Source organism: Equus przewalskii, chromosome 9 (assembly GCF_037783145.1).
Source record: "Equus przewalskii isolate Varuska chromosome 9, EquPr2, whole genome shotgun sequence".
Taxonomy (NCBI): domain Eukaryota; kingdom Metazoa; phylum Chordata; class Mammalia; order Perissodactyla; family Equidae; genus Equus; species Equus przewalskii.
The window spans coordinates 24,880,184-24,904,815 of record NC_091839.1 but is presented as its reverse complement, the minus strand read 5'-3'; the positions used below and the strand labels follow the sequence as shown (position 1 = coordinate 24,904,815).

At 41.7% G+C, this 24,632-nt stretch overlaps 1 protein-coding gene across 2 annotated transcripts in view; it reads right to left on the bottom strand.

The window, feature by feature from the left end:
- LOC103556518 (zinc finger protein 471) overlaps positions 1 to 24,632 on the bottom strand; it is a 49,557-nt gene that overhangs the window by 13,180 nt on the left and 11,745 nt on the right. Inside the window, exons 1-2 of one of the 2 annotated variants that reach the window (XM_070558603.1) lie at positions 14,355 to 15,270; positions 13,760 to 13,851 (exon numbers count right to left, since the gene is read on the bottom strand). In XM_070558603.1, the coding sequence (XP_070414704.1) occupies positions 13,760 to 13,851; positions 14,355 to 15,255 (993 nt within the window). In that variant the 5' untranslated portion in view covers positions 15,256 to 15,270. Of the gene's footprint in view, positions 1 to 13,759; positions 13,852 to 14,354; positions 23,286 to 24,632 lie in introns of those variants that run through there. The other variant, XM_008528649.2, reaches the window with a different exon arrangement.

The following is a 24,632-nucleotide window of genomic DNA, read 5'->3' as shown; positions in this document are numbered from 1 at the left end:
ATATTAAATCTCCAGATCAGAAGGAAAATGACAAGTAGCCAGAAATCAATCCTGAAGGCACAGAAATCTATAATCTAAATGACAGAGAATTCAAAATAGCTACCATAAAAAAACTCAACAAGTTAGAAGAAAATACAGATAGTTCAATCAAATCAGGAACTTCTTCAAAAAAGAGATTGAAACTACAAAGAAGAATGAGAAACACCAGAGATGAAAAACACAATGGATGAGATTAAGAAAAATATGGATTCCCTGAGTAACAGAGCTGATATTATAGAGGAATGAATCAGCAATCATAAGGACAGAAATATAGAAATGCTTCAGATGGAGGAGGAGAGAGAACTAAGAGTAAAAGGAAATGAATAAATTTTCTGAGAAATATCTGACTCAATTAGGAGATGCAACATAAGGTTATAGGTATTCCAGAGGGAGAAGAAAAGGAGAATGGAGCAGAAAGCTTGTTCAAAGAAATAATAGCTGAGAAATTTCAAAACCTGGGGAAGGAGCTGGAAATACAAGTGAAAGAAACCAACATATCACCTAACTATGTCAATTTAAAAAGATCTTCTCCAAGGTACATAGTAGTGAAGTTGGCAAAAGACAATGACAAAGAAAAAATATTGAGGGCAGCAAGGCAGAAGAAAATAACTTTCAGAGGAACTCCTATTAGGCTTTCAGCAGATTTCTCAGCAGAAATCTTACAGGCTAGGAGAGAGTGGAATGATACATTCAAAATTCTGAAAGACAAAAACTTACAACCAAGAACACTCTATCCTGCAAAAATATCCTTCAGATATGATAGAGAAATACAAACTTTCCCAGATAAACCAAAACTAAGGGAGTTCATCACCACAAGACCCCCCCCTTACAAGAAATCCTGAAGAAGGCCCTCATACTTGGGAAAAAAAGGGGGACGAGTTACAAAGCCCTGAGCAAGAAAATAAATAGGTAGACAAAATCAGAAAATTGTAGCTCTCCATCAGAACAGGTTAGCAAACACTTAATTATAACATTAAAGATAAAGGGAAGGAAAATATCAAAAATAAATATAATCTTGTTATTTTAACCACAAACTCACAACACAAGATGGAATAAGATGTGACAATAACAGCTGAGAAGGGGTAGAGGAGAGGGATAGAATCAGCTTAGTCTAAGGAAATAAGGCTATCAGAAAATGGACTACCTCATCTATGAGATTTTTTATACAAACCTCATGGTAACCACTAAACAAATAATTGGAAAAGAGACACAAATGATAAATAAGGAGAAAACTAAGAAAACCATCATAGAAAACCACCTAACTGAACTGGTAGTCCAAAATATATGGGACGAGAAACAAAGGAAACGCAGAAGAACCGGAAAATGAGTGATAAAATGGGAGCATTAAGCCCTCATATATTAATAATCACTCTAAATGTAAATGGATTGAATTCTCCAATCAAAAGACAGAGTGGCAGGATGGATTAAAAAACAAGATCCAACAATATGCTGCCTCCAGGAAACAAATCTCAGCTCCAAGAATGAACACAGGTTCAGAGGGAAGGGATGGAAGATGATACTCGAAGTGAATGGCATACAAAAAAAAAGCAGGTGTTGTAATACTTAGACAAGGTAGACTTCAAGATAAAACAGGTAAAGAGAGACAGAGAGGGGCAGTATATAATGATAAAGGGAGAGGCCACCAAGAAGGCATAACACTTATAAATACTTATGCACCCAACACAGGAGCACCAAAGTAAATAAAGCAATTAACAACCCTAAAAGGAGATATAAGAACACAATAATACTAGGGGACCTCAACACCCCACTTACATCAATGGATAGATCATCCAGACAGAAAGTCAACAAGGAAATAGAAGAATTAAATGAAAAACTAGACCAGATGGACTTAATAGATGTATATAGAACACTCCATCCAAAAACAGCAGAATACATTCTTCTCAAGTGCACATGGAACATTCTCAAGGATATACCATATGCTGGGAAACAAGGCAAGCCTCTATAAATTTAATTCGATTGAAGTAATATCAAGCATCTTTTCCAACCATACTACAATGAAACTAGAAATCAACTACAAGAAAAAAGTGGCGAAAGGGACAAAGATGTGGAGACTAAACATTGTGCTACTGAACAACCAATCGATCGTTGAAGAAATTAAAGGAGAAATCAAAAAATATCTGGAGACAAATGAAAATGAAAACACACCATACCAATTCATATGGGATGCAGCAAAAGCGGTCCCAAGAGGGAAATTCATTGAAACATAGGCCCACCTTAACAAACAAGAGAAATCTCAAATAAACAATCTCAAACTACATGTAATAGAATTAGAAAAAGAAAAACAAAGCTGAAAGTCAGAAGAAGGAGGAAAATAATAAAAATTACATCAAAAATAAATGAAATCAAAAGAAAAAAGACAGTAGAAAGGATCAATGAAACAAAGAGCTGGTTCTTTGAGAAGATAAACAAAATTGACAAACCCTTAGCCAAACTCACTAAGAAAAAAAGAGAGAAGGCTCAAATAAATAAAATTAGAAATGAAAGAGGAGAACCTACAATGGATACCACAGAAATATAAAGGATTATAAGAGAATACTATGAAAAACTACATGCCAACAAATTGAACAATCCAGAAGAAATGGACAAATTCTTAGACTCATAAAACCTCCCAAAACTGAATCAAGAAGAAATAGAGAATCTGAATAGACCAATCACAAGTAAAGAGATTGAAACAGTAATCAAAAACCTCCCAAAACATAAAAGCCCAAGACCAGATGGCTTCTCTGGAGAATTCTACCAAACATTCAAAGAGGATTTATTACCTATCCTTCTCAAACTATTCCAAAAAATCGAGGAAGATGGAACACTTCCTAACTCATTCTATGATGCCAACATCACCCTGATATCAAAGTCAGACAAGGACGACACAAAGAAGGAAAATTACACGCCAATATCACTGATGAACATGGATGCAAATCCTCAACAAAATATTGGCAGATCAAATACAGTAGTACATTAAAAAGATCATACACCATGATCAAGTGGGATTTATACCAGGGACACAGGGATGGTTCAACATCCACAAATCAATCAATGTGATAGATCACGTTAACAAAATGAGGAATAAAAACCACATGATCATCTCAATAGATGCAGAGAAAGCATTTGACAAGATCCAACATCCACTTATGATTAAAACTCTCAATAAAATGGATATAAAAGGAAAGTACCTCAACATAATAAAGGCCATATATGACAAACCCACAGCTAACATCATACTCAGTGGGAAAAACTGAAAGCCATCCCTCTGAGAACAGGAGCAAGACACGGGTGCCCACTCTCACCACTCTTATGCAACATAGTACTGGAGGTTTTGGCCAGAGCAATTAGGAAAGAAAAAGGAATAAAAGAAATCCAAATAGGTAATGAAGAAGGTGAAACTCTCACTGTTTTCAGAAGACATGATTCTATATGTAGAAAACACTAAATAATCCATCGGAAAACTATTAGAAATAATCAACAACTACAGCAAAGTTGCAGGGTACAAATCAACCTGCAAAAATAAGTTGCATTTCTATACTCTAATAATGAAGTAACGGAAAGAGAACTCAAGAATACAATCACATTTACAATCGCAACAAAAAGAATAAAATATCTTGGAATAAATTTAACCAAGGAGGTGAAAGACCTATACAATGAAAACTATAAGACATTATTGAAAGAAACTGATGATGACATAAAGAAATGGAAAGATATTCCATGCACACAGATTAGAAGAATAAACATAATTAAAATGTCCAGACTACCAAAAGCAATCTACAGATTCAATGCAATTCCAGTCAGAATCCCAATGACATTCTTCACAGAAATAGAACAAAGAATCCTGAAATTCATATGGGGCAACAAAAGACCCCAAATAGCTAAAGCAATCCTGCGAAAAAAAGACACTGCTGGAGGCATCACAATCCCTAAATTCAAAATACACTACAAAGCTATAGTAATCAAAACAGCATGGTACTGGTACAAAAACAGACACACAGATCAATGGATCAGAATTGCAAGTCCAGAAATAAAATCACACATTTGCGGACAGCTAATCTTCAACAAAGGTGCTAAGAATATACAATGGAGAAAGGAAAGTCTCTGTAATAAATGGTTTTGGGAAAACTGGACAGCCAGAAGCAAAAGAATGAAAGTAGACCATTGTCTTTTGCCATACACAAAAATAAACTCAAAATGGATCAAAGACTTGAAGGTAAGACCTGAAACTATAAAACTTCTAGAAGAAAATATAGGCAGTACACTCTTTGATATCAAACTTAAAAGGATCTTTTCAAATACCATGTCTACTTGGACAAGAGAAACAAAAGAAAAAATAAACAAAGTGGGACTTCATCAGACTGAAGAGCTTCTGCAAGGTAAAGGAAACCAGGAAACAAAACGAAAAGACAACCCATCAACTGGGAGAAAATATTTGCAAGTCATATATCTGACAAGGGGTTAATCTCCATTATATAGAAAGAACTCAAACAACTGAACAACAAAAAACAAACAACCCGATCAAAAAGTGGGCAGAGGATATGAACAGACATTTCTTCAAGGAAGATATACAGATGGCCAAAAGGCACATGAAAATATGTTCAGCATCACTAATTATCAGGAAAATGCAAATTAAAACTACGAGATACCACCTTACACCCGTTAGAATGGCTATAATCACCCAGACAAAAAATAACAAATGTTGGAGAGGTTGTGGAGAAAAGGGAACCTTCATACACTGCTGGTGGGAATGCAAACTGGTGCAGCCACTATGGAAAGCAGTATGGAGATTTCTCAAAAAAAAAAAAAAATAGAAATACCATATGACCCAGCTATCCCACCACTAGGTATTTATCCAAAGAACTTGAAATCAACAATTCAAAGAGATGTATGCACCCCTATGTTCATTGCAGCATTATTCACAACAGCCAAGACGTGGAAGCAACCCAAGTGCCCATTTACTGATGATTGGATAAAGAAGATGTGGCATATATATACAATGGAATACTACTCAGCCATAAAAAAAGACAAAATCGTCCCATTTGCAACAACATGGATGGACCTTGAGGGTATTATGTTAAGTGAAACAAGTCAGACAGAGAAAGACAAACACTGCATGATTTCACTCATACGTGGAAGATAAACAAACACACAAACAAAGCAAACAGTCCAGTGGTTACCAAGGGGAGGGGGGTGGGGACAAAGGGTGAAGGGGAGCACTTACATGGTGACAAATAATAATGTACAACTGAAATTTCACAATTCTGTAAACTATTATGACAATAAAAAAAAAGAGTTAAATGGTTAAAAGTTCAATAAAGTCATAGTTGGGCCCGAATGCAATCTGACTTGTGTCCTTATAAGACGAGGAAGAAACACTAGAGAATGGGTGAGCACCATGGAAAGGCCATGTGAGCACAGGGCGAGCAAAGGCTGTCTGCAAGCCCAGCAGAGGCTGCAGGAGGAACCACCCTTGCCCACTTCTTGCTCTTGGACTTCAGCCGCCAGAACCATGAGAAATAAATGTCTGTTGTTTAAGCCCCCCAGTCTGCAGCGTTGTGTTATGGCGGCCCTCAAAAACCAATTAGGGGCCCAAGGATTACCTTTCCATTTTGGGTGAGAGACTACACATGTAGGGAATAACATCTAATTATTTGGAAATCTAGTTAATTATTGGACAGCTGGCCTCACTGTGTCATACATAAACTTCAGAGAAATGAGAAAAATAAGGAGACAGCCCCTGCCCTGGGAGAACTGGCAATTTTGTGCAGGTGAAAGGAGGTACATGCAAGAAAAATATCTGACATCAATTCAAAACAATAAACAACGGAGGTAAATTGTTCCAGGCACAACAAATACCAGAGCACTTTTCACCATGAGGACACTTGAGTGGCCTGGACCAGAAGAAGAATGGAGGAATAAAGCTGGAGATGAACCTCAAAAGACAACACAACTAAACCCCAAACCGGGTTCTAAGGATTTCTGACTTTGTGCTCAATTGATGTTGAGTGTTTAAAAAAAAAAATTCTGTTTTTCTGAAATAAAGTGTATAATAAGAACAAAAAATACTATGAAGCTTTTTTTTTTTGAGGAAGATTAGCCCTGAGCTAACATCTGCTGCCAATCATCCTCTTTTTGCTGAAGAAGACTGGCCATGAGCTAACATCCATGCCCATCTTCCTCTACTTTATATGTGGGATGCCTGCCACAGCATGGCTTGACAAGTGATGCCATGTCCACACCCGGGATTCGAAACGGTGAACCCCAGGCGCTGCTGAAGCAGAATGTGCTAACTTAACCACTGTGCCACTGGGCCAGCCCCTACTATAAAGCTTTTAGTTAATAAAATGCCTTTGGGAATCAAGGTGCCATCTCAGAAAAGCTGGGAAGAATCAAGGAGGTGTCATGAGCACATGTACGATAGTGGGCATGCTGCTCATCTACTGCTGGTGCACTTTTATATGGCATATTTTTATGATAGTGTATAATTCTGATACTTTCCAATGGAGGTTTTTTTTTTTTTTTTTTGCTGAGGAAGATTTGCTGTGAGCTAACATCCACTGCCAATCTTCCTCTTGTTTTGCTTGAGGAAGATTAGCCCTGAGCTAACATCTGTGCCAATCTTCCTCCATTTTTTGGATGTGGGTTGCCACCACAGCATGGCTGACAAGTGGTGTAGGTCTGCAGATGGGATCCAAACCCCTGAACCCTGGCCACCGAAGCAGAGTGCACAGGACTTTAACCACTAGGCCATGGGGCCGGCCCCCATTCGGACGTATTTTAAACATTTATTGAATTCAAACTCAGACCCCAGGAATCTGTGGCTAACCGAAGGTAGATTTAAATACCAGCAGCCTTGGGATTTTCAAAGTATGTACTCGAATAAGCAAAAAAGTTCAACTACCCCAAAGGCTAAATCCAGACTGGGGTACTCACCAGCTCTGAAACCTGAGTTAGCTACTCAACCCCTCTGTGCATCAGAGTCCCATTTGTAAAATGGAAAAATCAACAAACCAACCTCATAGACTGTGATGTGGATTAAACGAGACAGCATACACACAGCACTCAGACCACATGCGGTGCCCCGTAAGTGCTCAATGAATGTTAGCTGTGCTGACGCTGACCCACAGCTGAACCTTTGGTTTAAAGGGTCACATAATTCTCCCGGAAACAAAAGTCCCTTTGAGGTTCGGCATCGGTTGAGTAATATACCATCACATGTTCTCTAACCCACACCAGGTTTGAAGACATTTTTAACCGAATTGTGTAAAGACAAGTCACAAGGGTTTTGTAAGTGATAGCTTGCTTTGCATAAAGACAGGAAACTCCTGAGGCATAAAGCTGCTAAACCGGAGACTGAAAGGCCCTGGGCCAGGGAAAACACCTGGTAATACTTGCAGGAAAGAGCCAAGAACTGCTTAGCGAGCCTTGGGTAAAAGAGGTACTCATAGGTCTACCTGAGCGAGCTGGTCTACACTGAACGCCGGTCAGCTCTCAACAATAGTTGTGCAAGTTGGAGCACCTGCCCATGAAAGCAGAGGAACTGATCTGCTAGCTGAACAACTGGTAGGAGCGCCCATCTTGCCAGAAAGGCTCGGCTCTAGATCCTGGGGTTGTTCATGTCGGTCTGCTACTGACCTGCATTTTACACCAGCAGCTTGTTAAATGCCTTCAATTTTGAAAATCGTGAAAGACTCAGCAGTAGAAATCTTCAAGTATACTAAAATTCAAACCTTTCAATGCAGATGCTCAGTGAAATAAGCCAGACACAGAGAGACAAATACGGCGTGATTCACGTATATGCGGAATCTAAAATCGTCAAACTCAGAGAAGCAGAGAGCAGAGAAGTGGAGGCCAGGGCTGGGAGGAGGAGGGAATGGGGAGGCGATGGTGAAAGGCGACAAGTCTCAGTTCTGCAGGATGAACAAGTTCCAGAGATCTACCGGACAGCATGGTGCTTGTGGCTAACAATATGTATTGCATGCTGAAAATTAGCTAAGAGGGTAGATCTTATGTAAAGTGTTCTTACTACCAAAAGTAATAATAATAATAAAGAGGGCAGGAGGAAACTTTGGGAGGTGATAGATAAGTTTATGGGCTCAATGGTGGCGGTTTCGCTTACCCCTTTACCCCCAAACGCATCCAATTGTACACATTAAAAATGTGCAGCTCTTTTCATATCAATCATACCTCAATAAAGTGGTTTAAAAACAAAAAAAACCATTTCAGTGCAAAGATTTTCAATTGTGTTCAAAGATGTGGGTGTTAAGACACACGCTCCTTCTGTGCTTCCCTTCTAAGCCGATTCTAAAAGGCAGGTTTCCACTGATCCCAGTCTTATAACTCTAACTGCATGTGCCCTGCCTGGCACATCTTGCACTTAATTTTTTCAGATATTCAAATATTTCAAATATTTTTCAGATATTCTTTACTAAATGAAACAAATTATATACTATATATAGTATATAAATTGTATACAAATTACAATATCTTTTTTAAAACTTTACAATATCTTTACAGCATCTTTACAATAACTTATAGGTCTGTTGGTACAAGAGAAAATGACATCCATTTTTCTAGCATCTGTCACAACTTTGTCATTGGTAAGAAAACCGGAATCTGGGGGCTCCTAAAGAGAAGAACATAAGTTCTAATATTTTCTTATACTTGGCAATTGGGTTTTTTGGGATTTTTTCTTAATAAGACATGTCCCAAAGGGGCCAGCCAGGTGGCACAGTGGTTAAGTTTGCACACTCTCCTTTGGTGACTCGAGGTTCACAGGTTCAGATCCCAGGTGCGGACACACACACCATTCGTCAAACCACGCTGTGGTGGCATCCCACATACAAAATAGAGGAAGACTGGCACAGATGTTAGCTCAGCAACAATCTTCCTCAAGCAAAAAGGGGAAGATATGGCAATAGATGTTAGCTCAGGGCCAATCTTCCTCACCAAAAAAAAAAAAAAAAAGAAAGAAAGAAAGAAAAGAAAGAAATATCCCAGGGCTGGCTGGGTGGCGTAGTGGTTAAGTACATGCACTCCACTTTGATGACTCAAGGTTCACAGGTTTGGATCCCAGGCACAGACCTATATACCACTCACCAGGCCATGCTGTGGCAATGTCCCATATGCAAAGTGGAGGAAGACTGGCACAGATGTTAGCTCAGGGCCACTCTTTCTCAGGAAAAAAGAGGAGGATTGGCAACAGATGTTGGCTCAGGGCTGGCCTTTGTCACCAAAAACAAACCGAAACAAAAAGTGTCCCCTTCTCTACCTCTCTAATCCCATGCTCCAGAGGGACCCAATATTAACAGTATGTATTTTTCTAAGACATTCTCTCAGTTTATAGAGACTGCCCTTTAGGCACAGCATCAGTGACTTTAGTGAGTGTTATGGTCTGAATGTTTGTGTGCCCCTAGATTCACATGTTGAAATCCTAATGCCCAGTGAGAGGGTGTTTGGAGGTGGGGCCTCTGGGAGCTGCTGAGGTCACGAGGGTGGACCCTCAGGAATGGGATTAGTGCCCTTATAATCGACCTTAGGGAGCTCCCTCAGCCCTTCCACCAAGTGAAGACACAGTGAGAAAGTGCCAGCTATGAGCTAGGAACCAGGAACCAGCCACCACACGGCATCTGCTTGGCACCATGATCTTGGACTTTAGCCCCTAGAACTGTGAGAAATAAATTTCTGTTGTTTATAAGCCATCCAGTCTGTGTCGTCCTGTAATAGCAGCCCAAACGGACTAAGAGAGTTAGCAAATGTCTTTTACTGTAAATAGTAACAATTATAGCTCATAGCACTTATAATATTCCAGACACAATTCTAGATACTCATATATAGGTTCCTTTAATCCCCATAACACCCCTCACAGTCAGTGCTACGACTATTCCCATTTTACAGATGGGGAAATGGAGCGCTGTAATGTGCCCAAGACCAGTCAGCTGCAGAGCCAGGATGTGGGACCAGGCAGTCTGGCTCCATACTCAATGCTTAACCTCCATATGAGGAAAGTTTTTCTGTAATGCGCAGGGACTCAAGTATTTTAGCCTTTGTGGGCCATCGCCTCTTTCACAACTATTCAACTCTGCCCCTGTCGCACGAAAGCCACCACAGACAGTATGTAAACACTCGAGTGTGCTGTGCTCCAAGGAAACTTTATTTATGGACACCAAAATGTGAATTTCATATAATTTTCACATCATAAAATATTGTTCTTTTGATTTTTTTCAACCACTGAAAAATGTAAAAACCATGTGTAGGACGCGAGCTACACAAAAACAGGTGGTGGGCCAGATTTGGCCTGTGGGCCAGACTGCCAACTCCTGTCGAACACTATATATTGTCTGTTAATGTATGTCACCTAAGGGGCTTGTCTGTAAATTTCTAAAACAATCAGAATGACATGAGGATGCTGACAGCTAACACTTACTGAGTTCTCACTCCGTGCCAGGCACTTACTCTGTTCCAGGCACTTTACATGTGTTAGCTTAATTAATCCTTACAAGAACCACACAAGGCAGGTACTGTTATAAGCTCATTTTTATAGACGAAAAAAACCTAGTCATTTAAAGTTGCCTTAAGGTTACCCTGCGATTAATGCCAGAGCTAACGTCTGAACCCGCGCCATCTGGCTCCACAGTCCACACCTGTGACCATTACACTACCCTGCCTCTAGCAAAAGCTTCCACTCTGACAACAGCAATAATGTGTGATATCCCTTCACCTTGACAGTGGAACAAGATCCACTAGACAACACAGCTTCCAGATCAAACAAACGTTCTCTAACTGATGTCTGGATTCACCTGCTTTAGGACATAAAAGGCCCTCAGACATGCAGGTCCTAGGCTTCCTCCTGTTGCCATCACGTAAATGTGTAGATTTCCAGACGGGTTTCACAACATCACACCACACCTCAGAGAAAACACGCAGGGGCAGCATCTGCACCTGATACAGCAATCTGATTTGGTGCTTTAACTCTTAATGAAGATGAGATGGAGACATTAAAACAAAAGCAACTCTAGCCTTACAAAAATACTTTGTGTTAATATTTTACAGGAAAAAAGGGGAAAAAAGTATTTTATAGGAAAAAATGCATTAAAAAGTTTTTTTCATTCAGTTAATTTTCTTTTTTTGAGGAAGATTACCCCTGAGCTAACATCTGCCACCAATCCTCCTCTTTTTTGCTGAGGAAGACTGGGCCTGAGCCAACATCTGTGCCCATCTTCCTCTACTTTATATGTGGGATGCCTACCACAGGATAGCTTGACAAGTGGTGCATAAGTCCACACTCAGGATCTGAACTGGTGAACCCCGGGCCGCTGAAGCAGAACGTGCAAACTTAACCGCTGCGCCACTGGGCCAGGCCCCCAGTTAATTTTTAAAGCACAGGAATGAAAAATTGGTAGTAATTTTTTTTTGGTGATGTTTACTTTTTTTTAAAGCATGAATTCTAGCTTTTGAGGCCCTATTGCTATTCCACCCAAATATACATTTTAAAAGTATTCTGATTTCATGTAAGTTTGGTAAACTTTAGTCTACAAGGTAAGAAAAACTTCTGGAAATATATCCATAGAAAATAATCAGGGAAAAAGCACATCTTCAGGTATAAAAATGGTGATCATAATACCCTATTAAATAGTGAAACACTGGCTACAAGTGAACTTTAAACTATATTCACATTCATCCACCAAATATTTTCTGTATTGGGCACTGGAGCAAAACTGTCCAAAATCTCTGTGTCCAGTGTACTTTGGAGTAAGGGAATCAGACAAGAGAAAACCAGACGACTTAAGTAAAATATGCAGGACGTTGAAAAATGCTAAGAGTTTAAAAAAGTAAAGCAGGGAAGAGGGCTGTGAGGAATTTGAATGGGAGGCTTTGAAATTTCAGACAGGGTGATGGGGACAAGGAGAAGGCAACTTCTGAGATAGCAAAGTGAGTGACGAGGGAGTGTGGTGGTGGGTGTCAGAGGTACAAGGGGCCCTGTCTGGCCTTCATCCAGGGAAGCCCCAGGAGGGTTCTGAGCAGAGGGACAGACCTAAGAGAGACCCATCTGGCTGCTGGTTGGGAAGCAAGCATGGGGACCATAGGTAGCAGGTGGTCACAGAAGGAGAGTCAGCGCCGACAGTAGACAACAAGGACTGGGCAGTGGGCATGGTGATGAGAGTCAGATTCTAGAGACAACTTGAAAACAGTGCTGACAGGATTTGCAAATGGACCAAATTCAGGAGGTGAGGAAAACTCAGGAGATAAGAATGACACCGAGCTTTCCAGCCTGAGGAACTGAGAACATGAACCTGCCCTCATCTGAGATGGAGACAACTGTGGGAGGGGCCAGTTTTGGGGTGAATCTCAGGAATTTGGGTTTGGATGTGTTAGTCACCTATTCAACATCCAAGAGGGAGTCGTGTTGGATACACAGGCCTGGAGCTCAGAGGAGAGGCTGGGGCCGGAAAGGTGAATTTGGGAGAGGCCAGCATGTGGCTAGTTTTCCCAGAGAGGTATGGGCTGACCTTCCCAGGGGAAGGTGTGCAGACAAGAGGGGGCCAAGAAGAGTCCTGAGGCACGCCGACAGCTGTAGGCCAGGGAGATAAGGAGGAACTAGTAGGGAAAACTGAGAGGTCAGGAAGGTGGAAGGAAAGCCAGATGAGTGTGGTGACCCAGAAGTCAAAGGAAGAAAGGGTCCCATTGGAGGACAGGGATGAGCTATTTCAGGGGTTGGCAGCCATTGGTTTTTGTAAATAAAGTTTTATTGGAACACAACCCCACTCGTTTATTTACATATTGTCTGCAACTCCTTTAGCTCTAGGCTGCAGAGTGGAGTAGCTGCAGCAGAGCCTTAAGGCCTGCAGAACCTAAAAGATCTACTACTAGCCCTTTACAGAAAAGTGTGCCCACCCCTGAGCTCTTTCAAATGCCAATGAGAGACAAAGAAAAGCCTAAGAATTGAGCACTGCATTTGGTAATGCAGAAATCACTGGTGACCTGCTTAAAAGCAGTTTGGGTGGGATGAGTGGAACCTGGTTCATACATTTACGGGACACAGCTGACAGACACACACAAAACTGTTTATCAGCATTCTAAGAAGCCACACAATCAACTGAGCCCTTCCACATTGCGCCAGCATTGCCCTTCCCTCTTCTGCCTGCCAAACATCTCTCCCTTCAAAGCATGGCTCAAACTCATCCTCCTGGTAGACTCCTTACCCTCCCCCACAGGCGGCCAGAAGCCAGGAGGTCTTCTAGCGCCCTCTCACGGTACTTGCTCCAAGCACTCCTGCACTCCAGAACCTTGTTTGCTTCCACGACTTTCTGCCAACAGGCTGTGAGCAACTTGAGAGCAGGCACTGGGGCTGAGCCATCTGTTTCTCCAGAGGCTGGCACAAAGCGGATCCCAAACAAACCAGGGACCGTACAAGGAGCTGCCGTGTTTGCCCCAAGGAGTCCTTCCCCATCCATCAGAGTCCCTCTGAGACAAGTGGCCCAGGGAAGGGCTGAATCACTACGTCAATGAAGAATGAACACTGAATGGGATGACGAGGAAGCAGGAAGGGAGATCTTGGGCTATGCCCGCAGCCCATCACTCACCAGAATGGGAGGAAATGGGAACCGGCAACCAGGACAGGTCTCTTAAACTGAAAACTTTTAAAAGAAAATAAACATTACTAAGTCCTGAAAAGCAAGACTGCATTTCAGAGAGGAGAGAGGAAATGCCAACTCACCGGGGGCATGGTTTTCAGCTCAATTCCTGTCCCTGCTGCCTCCTGCTTGTGCCTCCTCTCCTGGAGGAGAGCAGTGTCCCTGGCAGGCAGAGCTGGGGGAAGGGAAAGGAGTGGTTAGAGACCAGATCTATACCACACGCCGGAATCACCAACCTGGTAAGGGGGGCCTTCCTGCTGAGTCTTAAACTTCAGCCATCAATCAGGAAGGGCTTCCACAGGTGGAGAATCAGAAGCTCGGCACGAGCAGGATGGGACGAATTTTGAAGGGGCAGCTGGGATACTGTCATTACTCTTCCTAGGGCTGCCGCGGGGCGGGGCGGGGCGGGGGTGGTGGCTTCTTTCTGGGAGCACCGAAACGGGGAGGTGCCAGATTAGGGTGACCCTGGGCAAGTCAAGGTCTCTCCCTGCCCGCTGCCTGATGCTCTGACTCAGGTTAACTCCAACCCTCTGACGCCCCCGCCCCTCCTCGCAGCCACAGGAAGACACGCACTAGCACCCGGGCCCAGAGAGGCCCCCTGCCCCAGGGCCTCACCCTCCCCTCGCCCCGAGGGATGGAGTCGTTCCCGTCCTCCCGGCCGGCCACCTGTCATCTCACCTCTGAACTCAGGCCCCGCGGTCACCGCTCCTCGCTGGCCCTTGGTTGAGAGGCCATTCCTCGCGCACGGCCTTCCCCGGGCGGGGCGGGCAAAGACGGCCGGGGGCCCCGCGCTCCGGTCTCGGCCCACCCCGGGCTTTGTGCGGGGGGCGCCTCGCCGCGGCGGGGACCCCCGCTCGCGCGCCCGCGCCCTCCGGCCCGCGCCCGCCGCCCCCGGCATGTCCCCGCCGCGCGCGCACACGCTCCCCGCGGCCGCGTCGACACACCCGGCCCGCCCCGGGCCCGCCTGGCAGCCAGCGGGCCCCGCCCCGGCCCCGCCCCGCGCCCGACCCCGGCCGCCGAGCCCGCGACCCCGCCAGGCCCGCAGGAACTGTGCAGGGGGCCGCCGCCGGAGGTGGGCGTGGCCGCCCGCCGCTACGCCCTCTGGGAAACGTAGTCCCGGCCGGGGCGCGGCGGCGCCGAGCGATGCGCAGGCAGCGAGGTGGATGGACCTGCCCCGAGCCTGCACAGCGTCCGTTGGCTCAGCCCTGGGCCGGTCGCTCCCTGCCCCTCTGGATCGCGGCTGCCCAGTGGTTGTCGATACCAGGCCCGGGTCTGGCCGGAAGTACAGGACGCCCCGAGAGACAGAACCGCCCCCCAAGGGCTTCTGGGAGTCGGCGCCGGGCTTGGAGCGCGCAGGCTCGGTTGCAGGGGCGGGGCTTACGCCGAGGGGCGGGGCCTCGGGGATGATTGAGATGAGGCTGGGCGGGGCAGGTAGCGCGGTCGTCGCGGTGGGCGTCCCCAGAGGTGTCACCGCTGACAGAGTTGGGGGGACGCTCTGGGCCTTGCCAGTTTCCAGAGTGTGATTCTGATGGGGGTGGGGCTTGTGAGCGCAGCGGGCCTTCGTGTGTCCGATTCGCATCACACCTTTGAGCCCAGATGGGTCCGCTTCTCCCTGGGTACGCGGGCCCCACCTCTCACAGCCATCCTCCGAATGCCGCTCCCCTGGTGCTTGCAGGCCCTGGGTCCGGGCTGGCGCCTATTTGTCATTCACCTGCCATCTCCTCCTAGAGGGCTGCCCGGCCTCCCAGTCACAAATACCACCCTCGTGACCTTTTAAAATCCTCTCCAGAACATTCACCATTATCTGAGTTAGCTATGTTTTATTCATTTACAAGGCTATATCACAGGAATGCCAGGGTGGGAATCTGTGATGAAATTCACCACCATTCATAAATAAAAGGTGAAAAAAATCCTCTATCATCTCTATAGATGAGGGAAAAGCATTTGATAAAATCCAACACACGTCTCTGACTTAAAAAAAAAAATTTCGTAAACTAGTAATGGTGGGGAACTTCTTTACCTGAATAAAAATTTAGAATAAAAATATTCTAAACCTCAAATACTTTCAATCAGCTTTTGTTAAAATTATGGTTTTCCAGCTTCAGGCTAGAAAGAAAAGGTTGCCATAAGTAGTTCTGTGAACGGAAAGCAATAGCATAAACTTTGTCTTTTATCATAAAGAATAGTCATCACTTACCATAAATGTAAAAGAAAAAGGCTTAGCCCAAGAGGTGAAGTCTTGCCTCGATTAAATTTTTATGAACCTACTTGAAGGGCAGTAGAGTAATAAATTTGACTTCATCAAACTGAAATAGACAGTATGTGAAATAAAAAATTCACTGGGCTTAAAAGCAGAATGGAAATGAAAGAAGTAAGATTCAGTAAACCTGGAGAGAGATCAATAGAAATTATCCAATCTGAAGCATAGAGGAAAAAAGATTAGGAAAAAAAAAAACCAAGTGCCTCAGGGAATGAACACTTAGAAACAAAAATTAAAAATACAATACCATTTCTAAACATCCAGATTGCAAAGGAATAAATAAAAGTGTCTTTATTCAAGGATGACATGATTATCTACACAGAAAACTCCAAAGAATTATATCAGTTATGATATTCCCCCCTGAAATGAAGTAGTTGGGTATTAATCTAACAAAATATGTGTAGGATCTAAATGCTGAAAACTTTAAAACACTGATCATGGAAACGGAAGAATATCTAAATAAACAGAGTAATATACTGTGTTCACAAACTGGAAGACTCAATATTTCAAGGACCATTATGCAGGTTTCCCATCCAGATATGTAGTCATTAGTAAAATGTAGGAAATAAATATTCAGAACTCACTGTTTCCAAACTACTGTCTTTGTTTTTAATATAACTTATTGAATTGTCAGTTATAATGTATGTATATATGTACATATATAACATATAAACATATATACAATGCGTGCACATTATATACGCATAGTACAGATACACATTATATATAATATATACATATATTACATATACATGTAGATATTTATACACAAACATAAACACACTTACACACACACATGAGCCTACCCACCTACACCACTGCATCGACCACTTGGCTTCTTCTGAGTTGCTGCTGCCTGGGGCTCAGCTTCCCTGGTCTCCCTCATTTGCTAGAGATCAGAAATCCTTTTCCAAAAGCAGGGCCTCTCTCCAGTATGAGCAGCGTCCTGACGACAAGTAAAGCACTTTCTAAGGCAGTGATACTTTCCCCAGGTTCAAGGAAAGGCATTTTGGCCCCATCTCAGGGAGCCTAATGATAGGGTAAGAGAAACTCAGACATGAGAAAGCGAATTCAGCATCCTAAACTTTTTCCACGTCTTTCTTGTGTATCAGGTAAGATCATTTCTGGGCTTTCAATGTCACTTAGTATCAGTCAGGACTTAATAGCTTTGCAGTCATCTACCCAGAAAATTATAAGAAAAGCAATAAGCCACACAAATTAGCACTACGAATATGTAATTACTCATGTGTACACCTATAAATAATTTCAGCCCAGTTCAAAATTTTGTTCCAATTTCTGAGGTCAAGCACTTTTAAAACCCACTCCTGCAGCCATTTTCTACCTTCTGATATAAATGTTGATAAATACAGGAGTCTTTCTTCCCTTCCCTAATCTCTTTTTTTATATCAACTTCTAGACTACTTTAGAATCTTTTTTTTTTTGGTGAGGAAGATTGGCCCTGAGCTAACATCTGTGCCAGTCTTCCTCTATTTTGTATGTGGGACACTGCCAAAGCATGACCTGATGAGTGGTGTGTAGGCCCACGCCTGGGATTTGAACTTGTGAACCCTGGGTCACCGAAGGGGAGTATGTGAACTTAACCAGTATGCCACCAGGCTGGCCCCTTTCTTTCTTTTTTTAAATCAGCGGAGGTACAATATTGCTTGGCTAAAAGGCAAATTGGTTTGCCTTCATCCATGGGTAGCTCAGGCAAAGGAGAATTCATTGGTATTGTTTCTTAAGGTTTCTTTGGGGCTTAGAGTTTTAAAATCCCCAAATTCTCCCACAAATCCTCATTCCAAAAACCAGGATACTGACCATTCCTAATTAATGTCAAACATCTTACTTAAGAAACCTGCCAAAATTGTTAAGCCAACTGGCGCTGTAGCTCAGCAACCTACAGGCTCATTCTTTGATATTTAGCAATCAGAGCCATAGAGCCATAAGGAGGAAGAGTCTTTCAACTGTTACCAAAACGGCTTGTGATCTAGTACATGCCTCGAAACAAAAATCTTAAGATCTAAGTTGTTCTTTCTCTTGCTTTATATTGTCCAATTCCATTACGAACAGGCAGCACACACACCTCTTGAACTGGCACTTCTCGTCCTCTTTCAATTGCTCAAGGCATTGGCAATCGAGACCACAGATGAGTTGTTTTACCGTTACTGTAAATGCATGCTACTCTCATGGCACAAAATATGATTAGAGGCCTTACAATCCTTTGCTGCATTTCACCCAATAACCAAACTTTAATAATAATCCACATTTTCTGAGGACCTTTTGCCTGAAACCAACTCAATGCTACCAATTTCTGTATTAGTTAGGTTTCTTTGGTTGACTAGAAAAGAACTTAATGTAATTTTAAAATGAAAACAAGATAGAGGTGGGATACAACCTGGAAAGAAGATGAATCACGTCAGCTCTCGAAAGCAGAGCAGCAGGAACTTATGCATCACCTTTAAGTGGTGGCCAGAGATGACTCATATGCAACTCCCTCCTGTGTCCCTCTACTGAGTGGAGTAAAGTGAACTGTGTACAACTGGTGACACAAACAAAACCTTATGGAATGGCATCAGAGCAGCTCAGGGAAAAAGTCTGTGTGCATTTGTGTCTGTGTGGTTTCTATTTGTATTGCAGGGAAAAACAACAAATACCATCCAATATGTACACATTTTCATAATTTTAACTTTATAAAGTTTATGTATTTATAACTATGTGATTGTATTACAAGGTGATGAAAATCACATTTTCTATTAATAAACTACAAGACATCTTTCTACGAGTACAGAGAGCTATCTTATTCTTTTCAGGGACTGTATAATAATATACTGAGCTGATCTTCCATAATTTACGTAATCGATTTACTATTACTGGATGTTTAAGCTGTTCCAATTTTATATTTCTAATAAATGTGCTTATGCATCTACATTTCTGCATTTTTCCTTTTCAAGAAGATAAATTCCTAGATACAGAATTGCAGCAAAGATTAATTACATTAAAAATGCTGACATGGGGCCGGCCCCGTGGCCAAGTAGTTAAGTTCGCACGCTCCACTTCGGCGGCCCAGGGTTTCGCCGGTTCAGATCCTGAGCGCGGACATGGCACGGCTCATCAAGCCATGCTGAGGTGGGGTCCCACATGCCACAACTAGAAGGACCCATAACTAAAAATACACAACTATGTACCAAGGGGCTTTGGGGAGAAAAAGGAAAAATAAAATCTTTTAAAAAAAAATATGGTTTCTTACATCTGCAACAGTACTTGATATTAGCCAACATTCTCACAAAATTTGTGATTTGTGTTGGTGGTGAGGACTTTTAAAATTTGCATACATCTGATCATTAGCATGATTAAAACCTCCTGTATTTTATTTGATTGTTTTAATTTCTTCATCTAAGAGTTGTTTGTTGGTAAGCTTTGCCAGACTGTCTATCTTATCTTGACCTTGCTGCTTTTCAACAGCATTTTTTATAAGGGCGATATCTTTCCTAATATATGTTTTAAAAAATCTCTCAGCCTGTCATATGCCTTTAATATTGCACACATGGTTTGATACCATAGAAAAGGTTTAAATTTTTTGTATGGTCCTACCTGTCTCTCTTTCTCCTTATGGCTCCTGGGCTCTGTGTCCTGCTTACCAAAGCCTTCCTGAACCCAATGGGATAGAAGTAGTCTACGTTCTCCTCTAGAATCTTAATATTGTGTTTCGTATTACATCTTCAATCCATATTGAGTGAACTTTTCTGTAAGTGGTGAAATACAGATCAAACACCACTTACATAATCCATCCCTCCCACTGATACATCAAAAATACCACTTTTACAATATACTAAATTCACAAGTATATGATCTTCTTCAAAAATGTCCTTGTGGAGCCAGCTCTGATGGCCTAGTGGTTAAAGTACAGCACCCTCACCACTTCGGCAGCCCAGGTTCAGTTCCCAGTAGCAGAACCACACCATTCATCTGTCAGTAGCCATGCTGCCAGAAGGAACTAGAAGGACTTAGAAGTAGGATATACAATCATACACTGGGGCTTTGGGGCAGAAAAAAGCAGAAGATTGGCAACAAACATTAGCTCAGAGCAAATCTTCTTGCACAAAAAAAAAATCTTTGTAATGCCTATTTATCATTCTATGTGATTTTCAGAATAAAACTGTCAATGTAAAGATATCCTACAAGGACTGTGACTGGAATTGAGTGAATGTACAGACATCTTTACAATACTGAAACTTCCATCTAAAAACTTGTGTGGATCTCCATTTATTCAGAACCTCTGTTCTCCTTCAATAGGGGTTAATAATTTCCTTTCTCTATATAAGCATGAGTACATGCATCTATAATTTCATCTGTTTCTGGGTTTGATATCGGAGTTGAGTCAGCCTCATGAAAGAAGTGGAATATTTTAAATATTTTTTCTATACTCTGGAACAGCTCAATTAGTTGTTCCTTGAAAGTTAAGAATTAATCTATGAACCCAGGTGCCTTTAAATAGGGCTAGACTATTCAAGTTCTCTATTTCTTCCGATTTGGTTTTCTGTGCATGTGTAAGGTTGTCCCTGAGCTAATATTGCCACTAAGCCTCCTCTTTTTGCTCGAGGAAGATTGTCCCTGAGCTAACATCTGTGGCAATCTTCCTCTACCTTGTATGTGGGATGCTGCCACAGCATGGCCTGACAAGCTGTGTGTAGGTCTGCACCTGGAATCTGAACCTGCAAACCCTGGGCCGCCAAAGCAGAATATGTGAACTTAACCAATACATCACCAGGCTGGCCCCCCTTCAGTTTTAAATATTAGTAATTTTTTCGTTTTGGACTATGTATCATCTTACATTCTTCCCAACAAATTCTAATTCTTTTGTTCTAGTCTTATCCAGATCTCTAGACACTTCCTAAAACATATTCTATGTATCAAGTCACACTGAATTTGCTCACCAACAAAGAAACACAGCCTTAGAGTCATGACAAAGCCACTATATTACTTGATTATGATATCAAGCTTTAAACATATCATCATTCACCTTAAGATATAGTTTCAGTTTCAAATTGTTATGATCTCCTAGCACTGATATACTGCTTTCCAGAGTTTACTATTTAAAAATAATTTTTAAGCAGACTCTGAAGAATGCTGACCTAACATTTACCAAGCACTTAGTCTGAGTCAGGTACCATGCAAAGGACTTCATATGCATCAAGTTGTTAAAATTTCATAACAAAGGTTTTAACAGAAGAATATATAAATTACATTTACATCTTTTAAAGAATACTGTGGCAGGAGTGTGAAGAATGAATTTGAAGGGGACAAAGGAGGATGCATGGAAACCAGTTTTTAGACAACTGGAATAGTCCAGGTAAAACGATTGTGTTTTGGACTAGGTCGATGAGAATTGAAAGAAGTGGATGAATTCCAAAAATATTTAGCAGAAAGATGGACAGGACTTGGTGACATAAGGGGTGAGGATGAGCTGGATCCCAGAGATGACCCTGTAGCATGAATTTTCTGATGGTGAGTGAGGTGTGCACTTTGTCTGAAAACTTTTCTACATTCCTTACATTCATAAGATCTCTCTCCAGTATGAATTCTTTGATGTAGATTAAGGTGTCCAACCTGGCTGAAGGTTTTCCTACATTCCTTACATTCATATGGTCTTTCTCCAGAATGAATTCTCTGATGAACAGTAAGGGATTGACGATGGCTAAAGGCTTTACCACATGCACTACATTCATAAGGTTTCTCCCCAGTATGACATCTTTGATGACAAACAAGGGATGATTTTGTTCTGAACGCCTTCTCACATTCAACACATTCATAGGGCCTTTGGCCAGTATGAAGTCTCCGATGCTGAGCACGGGATGAGCTATCACTGAAAGCCTTTCCACATTCAGTACATTTATAGGGTTTCTCTCCAGTATGAACTCTCTGATGCTGAATAAGGCGAGTAGTCTGGCTGAAGGCTTTTCCACATTCATTACACTCATAAGGTTTCTCTCCAGTATGAATTTTATGATGTTGGACAAGGTGTGCCCTCTGGTTGAAAGCTTTACCACATTCCTTGCATTCATAAGGTTTCTCTCCAGTATGAATTCTCTGATGAGTAGCCAGCTGTGAACTGATGCTAAAAGCCTTTCCACATTCTTTACATTCATAGGGTTTTTCACCAGTATGAATTCTCAAATGACTAGCAAGGTGTATACTCTGCCTAAAGGCTTTCCCACATTCCTTGCATTCATATGGCTTCTCTCCAGAATGCACTCTTTGATGCTGAGTGAGTGAAGCATGATGGCTGAAAGCTTTCCCACAGATATCACATTCATAAGGTTTCTCTCCTGTGTGAATTCTCTGATGGACAGTCAGGGATGAGCCATAGCTAAAAGTTTTTCCACACACATTACATTTGTAGGGTTTCTCTCCAGTATGAATTCTCCTATGCTGAATAAGGCCTATGTGATCACTGAAGGCTTTCCCACAATCAAAACAATCAAAAGGTTTCTCCCCAGTGTGATAATATCTCCAGTGACGAATAAGGGATGTGTTCTGCCTGAAGGCTTTCCCACATTCAATACATTCATAGGGTCTTTTGCCAGTGTGACATCTCTGATGTCGGGCAAAGGATGAGCCATCACTGAAGGCTTTTCCACATTCCTTACATTCATAGGGCTTCTCTCCAGTATGAATTCTCTGATGCTGAGCAAGGTGTGCAGGCTGGCTGAAGGCTTTTCTACATTCCTTACATTTATACGGTTTTTCTCCAGTATGAATTCTTTGATGTTGAATAAGGTGTACATTTTGGCTGAAGGCTTTCCTACATTCTTTACATTCAAAGAGTCTCTCTCCAGTATGTATTCTGTGATGTTGAGACAGGTGTTGACTCTGGCTGAAAGCTTTCCCACATTCCTTACATTCATATGGTTTCTCTCCAGTATGAATTCTCTGATGAACAGTAAGGGATGAGCTCTGGGTGAAGGTTTTCTCACATTCATTACATTTAAAAAGTTTCTTTCCTGCATAGACTTTCTTGGGTTTCACTATCATGGAATTTTTGGAAAAGATTTTTTTATCTGACTTGTGATTATAAACATTCTCTTCTACATTGTCTAGATGGACAATTTTCCCATATTTGTTATACTTATGGTCTATTTCCTTAGTAAGGGTTTCTTTATGAGTTATTGTTTCTTGCCTGATAAATGTCTCTTGACTTACCAGCTGCCTCTCAAAAACATCTTCACATTTCCAATTTTCCCCAAAAGTGGAACGCTTAAGTCCATAGCTTGTAATTCTCTTCATTAACACATCATCACACATGAACTGCTTCAGAGATAATTCTTGCATCTCATACATAGATTCCCAATCTAAAAGATATCAAAAAAGCAAATGCTTCCTTTATCATGGGCTATAACAAAGGAAACACTTAACGTAGAAAAAAAGATTAAAAAATAACGAACCCCACAAAATCTATTACGTACAGGCATATCAACTGAAAAATATTCAAGCAGACTTCAGAGAACGAGAGCTTATAGAGGGACATGGAAAAGATGATTAAAAAAATTAAACACAGGATAATGAAGTCCTGGAGAAGTAGTCTGCAATGGTAATAATATTTTATGCCTGCATTAAAACAGCAGACTATAAATTAAACTCCCATTCTCTATTCTCTCCCACTTCCTGTTGACTTGCATATACAGCTAGGTTAACTTTGTTTAAATACCAATATCACCAAATAACTACTGCTGCTCAGAAATCTCTACAGATCCCCAGCAGTCATAAATACCTTATACTTTGTGACTTCCCTTGGGGTCTAGGTAAAATCCTAGAGTTATCTTTTCATAATTAGAAAATAGTGTTCCTATGAACCATCTCCATGTGTTGCAATACATTGAACTCTTCATTTTTCATAGACTCCTGAACTTTAGCCTGCATATTAAGGGATTTTTCCATTTATCTTCTTACTTTCACCAGCCTAGGAAAAGTATTACTACTCAGGCCACATCTCAGAGGGGTTTTGCCTTGTGTCTTTTTGAAGATATTGTTTTCTAATGATATGTACATTGGTATCACTATTACTAATCACATTCTTATTTACTTACATTCTTACTTACCACATTCATATTTTACCACCTTTCCTGCCTTGTGAACTAGAATATAAGGTTTGAAGAAAGAACAAATGTGCCTTAAACACTGGCCCCATTTGGTCTCATAAGGCTGACAGACTCCTATCTTGGCATACCTGTAATGCACCTGAAGCATACTTGGGTACCTTGCATAGTTTAGAAAACTCTGGACTAACGAATAGTGAAAAAGCTAAAAAGTGATAGAGGATAAGGCTGGAGAAGTAGGAAGGCATTGATCACATAGAGGCTGGCAGGGTTTGGGTTTTTCCTACTGATAACAGGAAAGCAAAGAAAGATTTAAAGCAGCAGGGTGTTATGATTTGCAAGTGACACCTAATTCGGAGTTAAGAAAGATTTAAGAAACAAAGAAGCTTATACAAGTCTGTATGGCAAAAGGAAAGAGAGGATGGGAGGGAGCTAGATACAGATTTTTGCGAAACGAGTTATTAGAGAGAAGAGAGTCAAGTAGAAGAGAAGATATTTGGGGATCCCATGCTAAGTAGTAAAGTTTTACCTTTCTTCCAAGGGTTAGGAGCCTTGAGAAGAGTTTCTAAGAAGCATAAGTGAGGAGGGATCATCTTTGAAAAT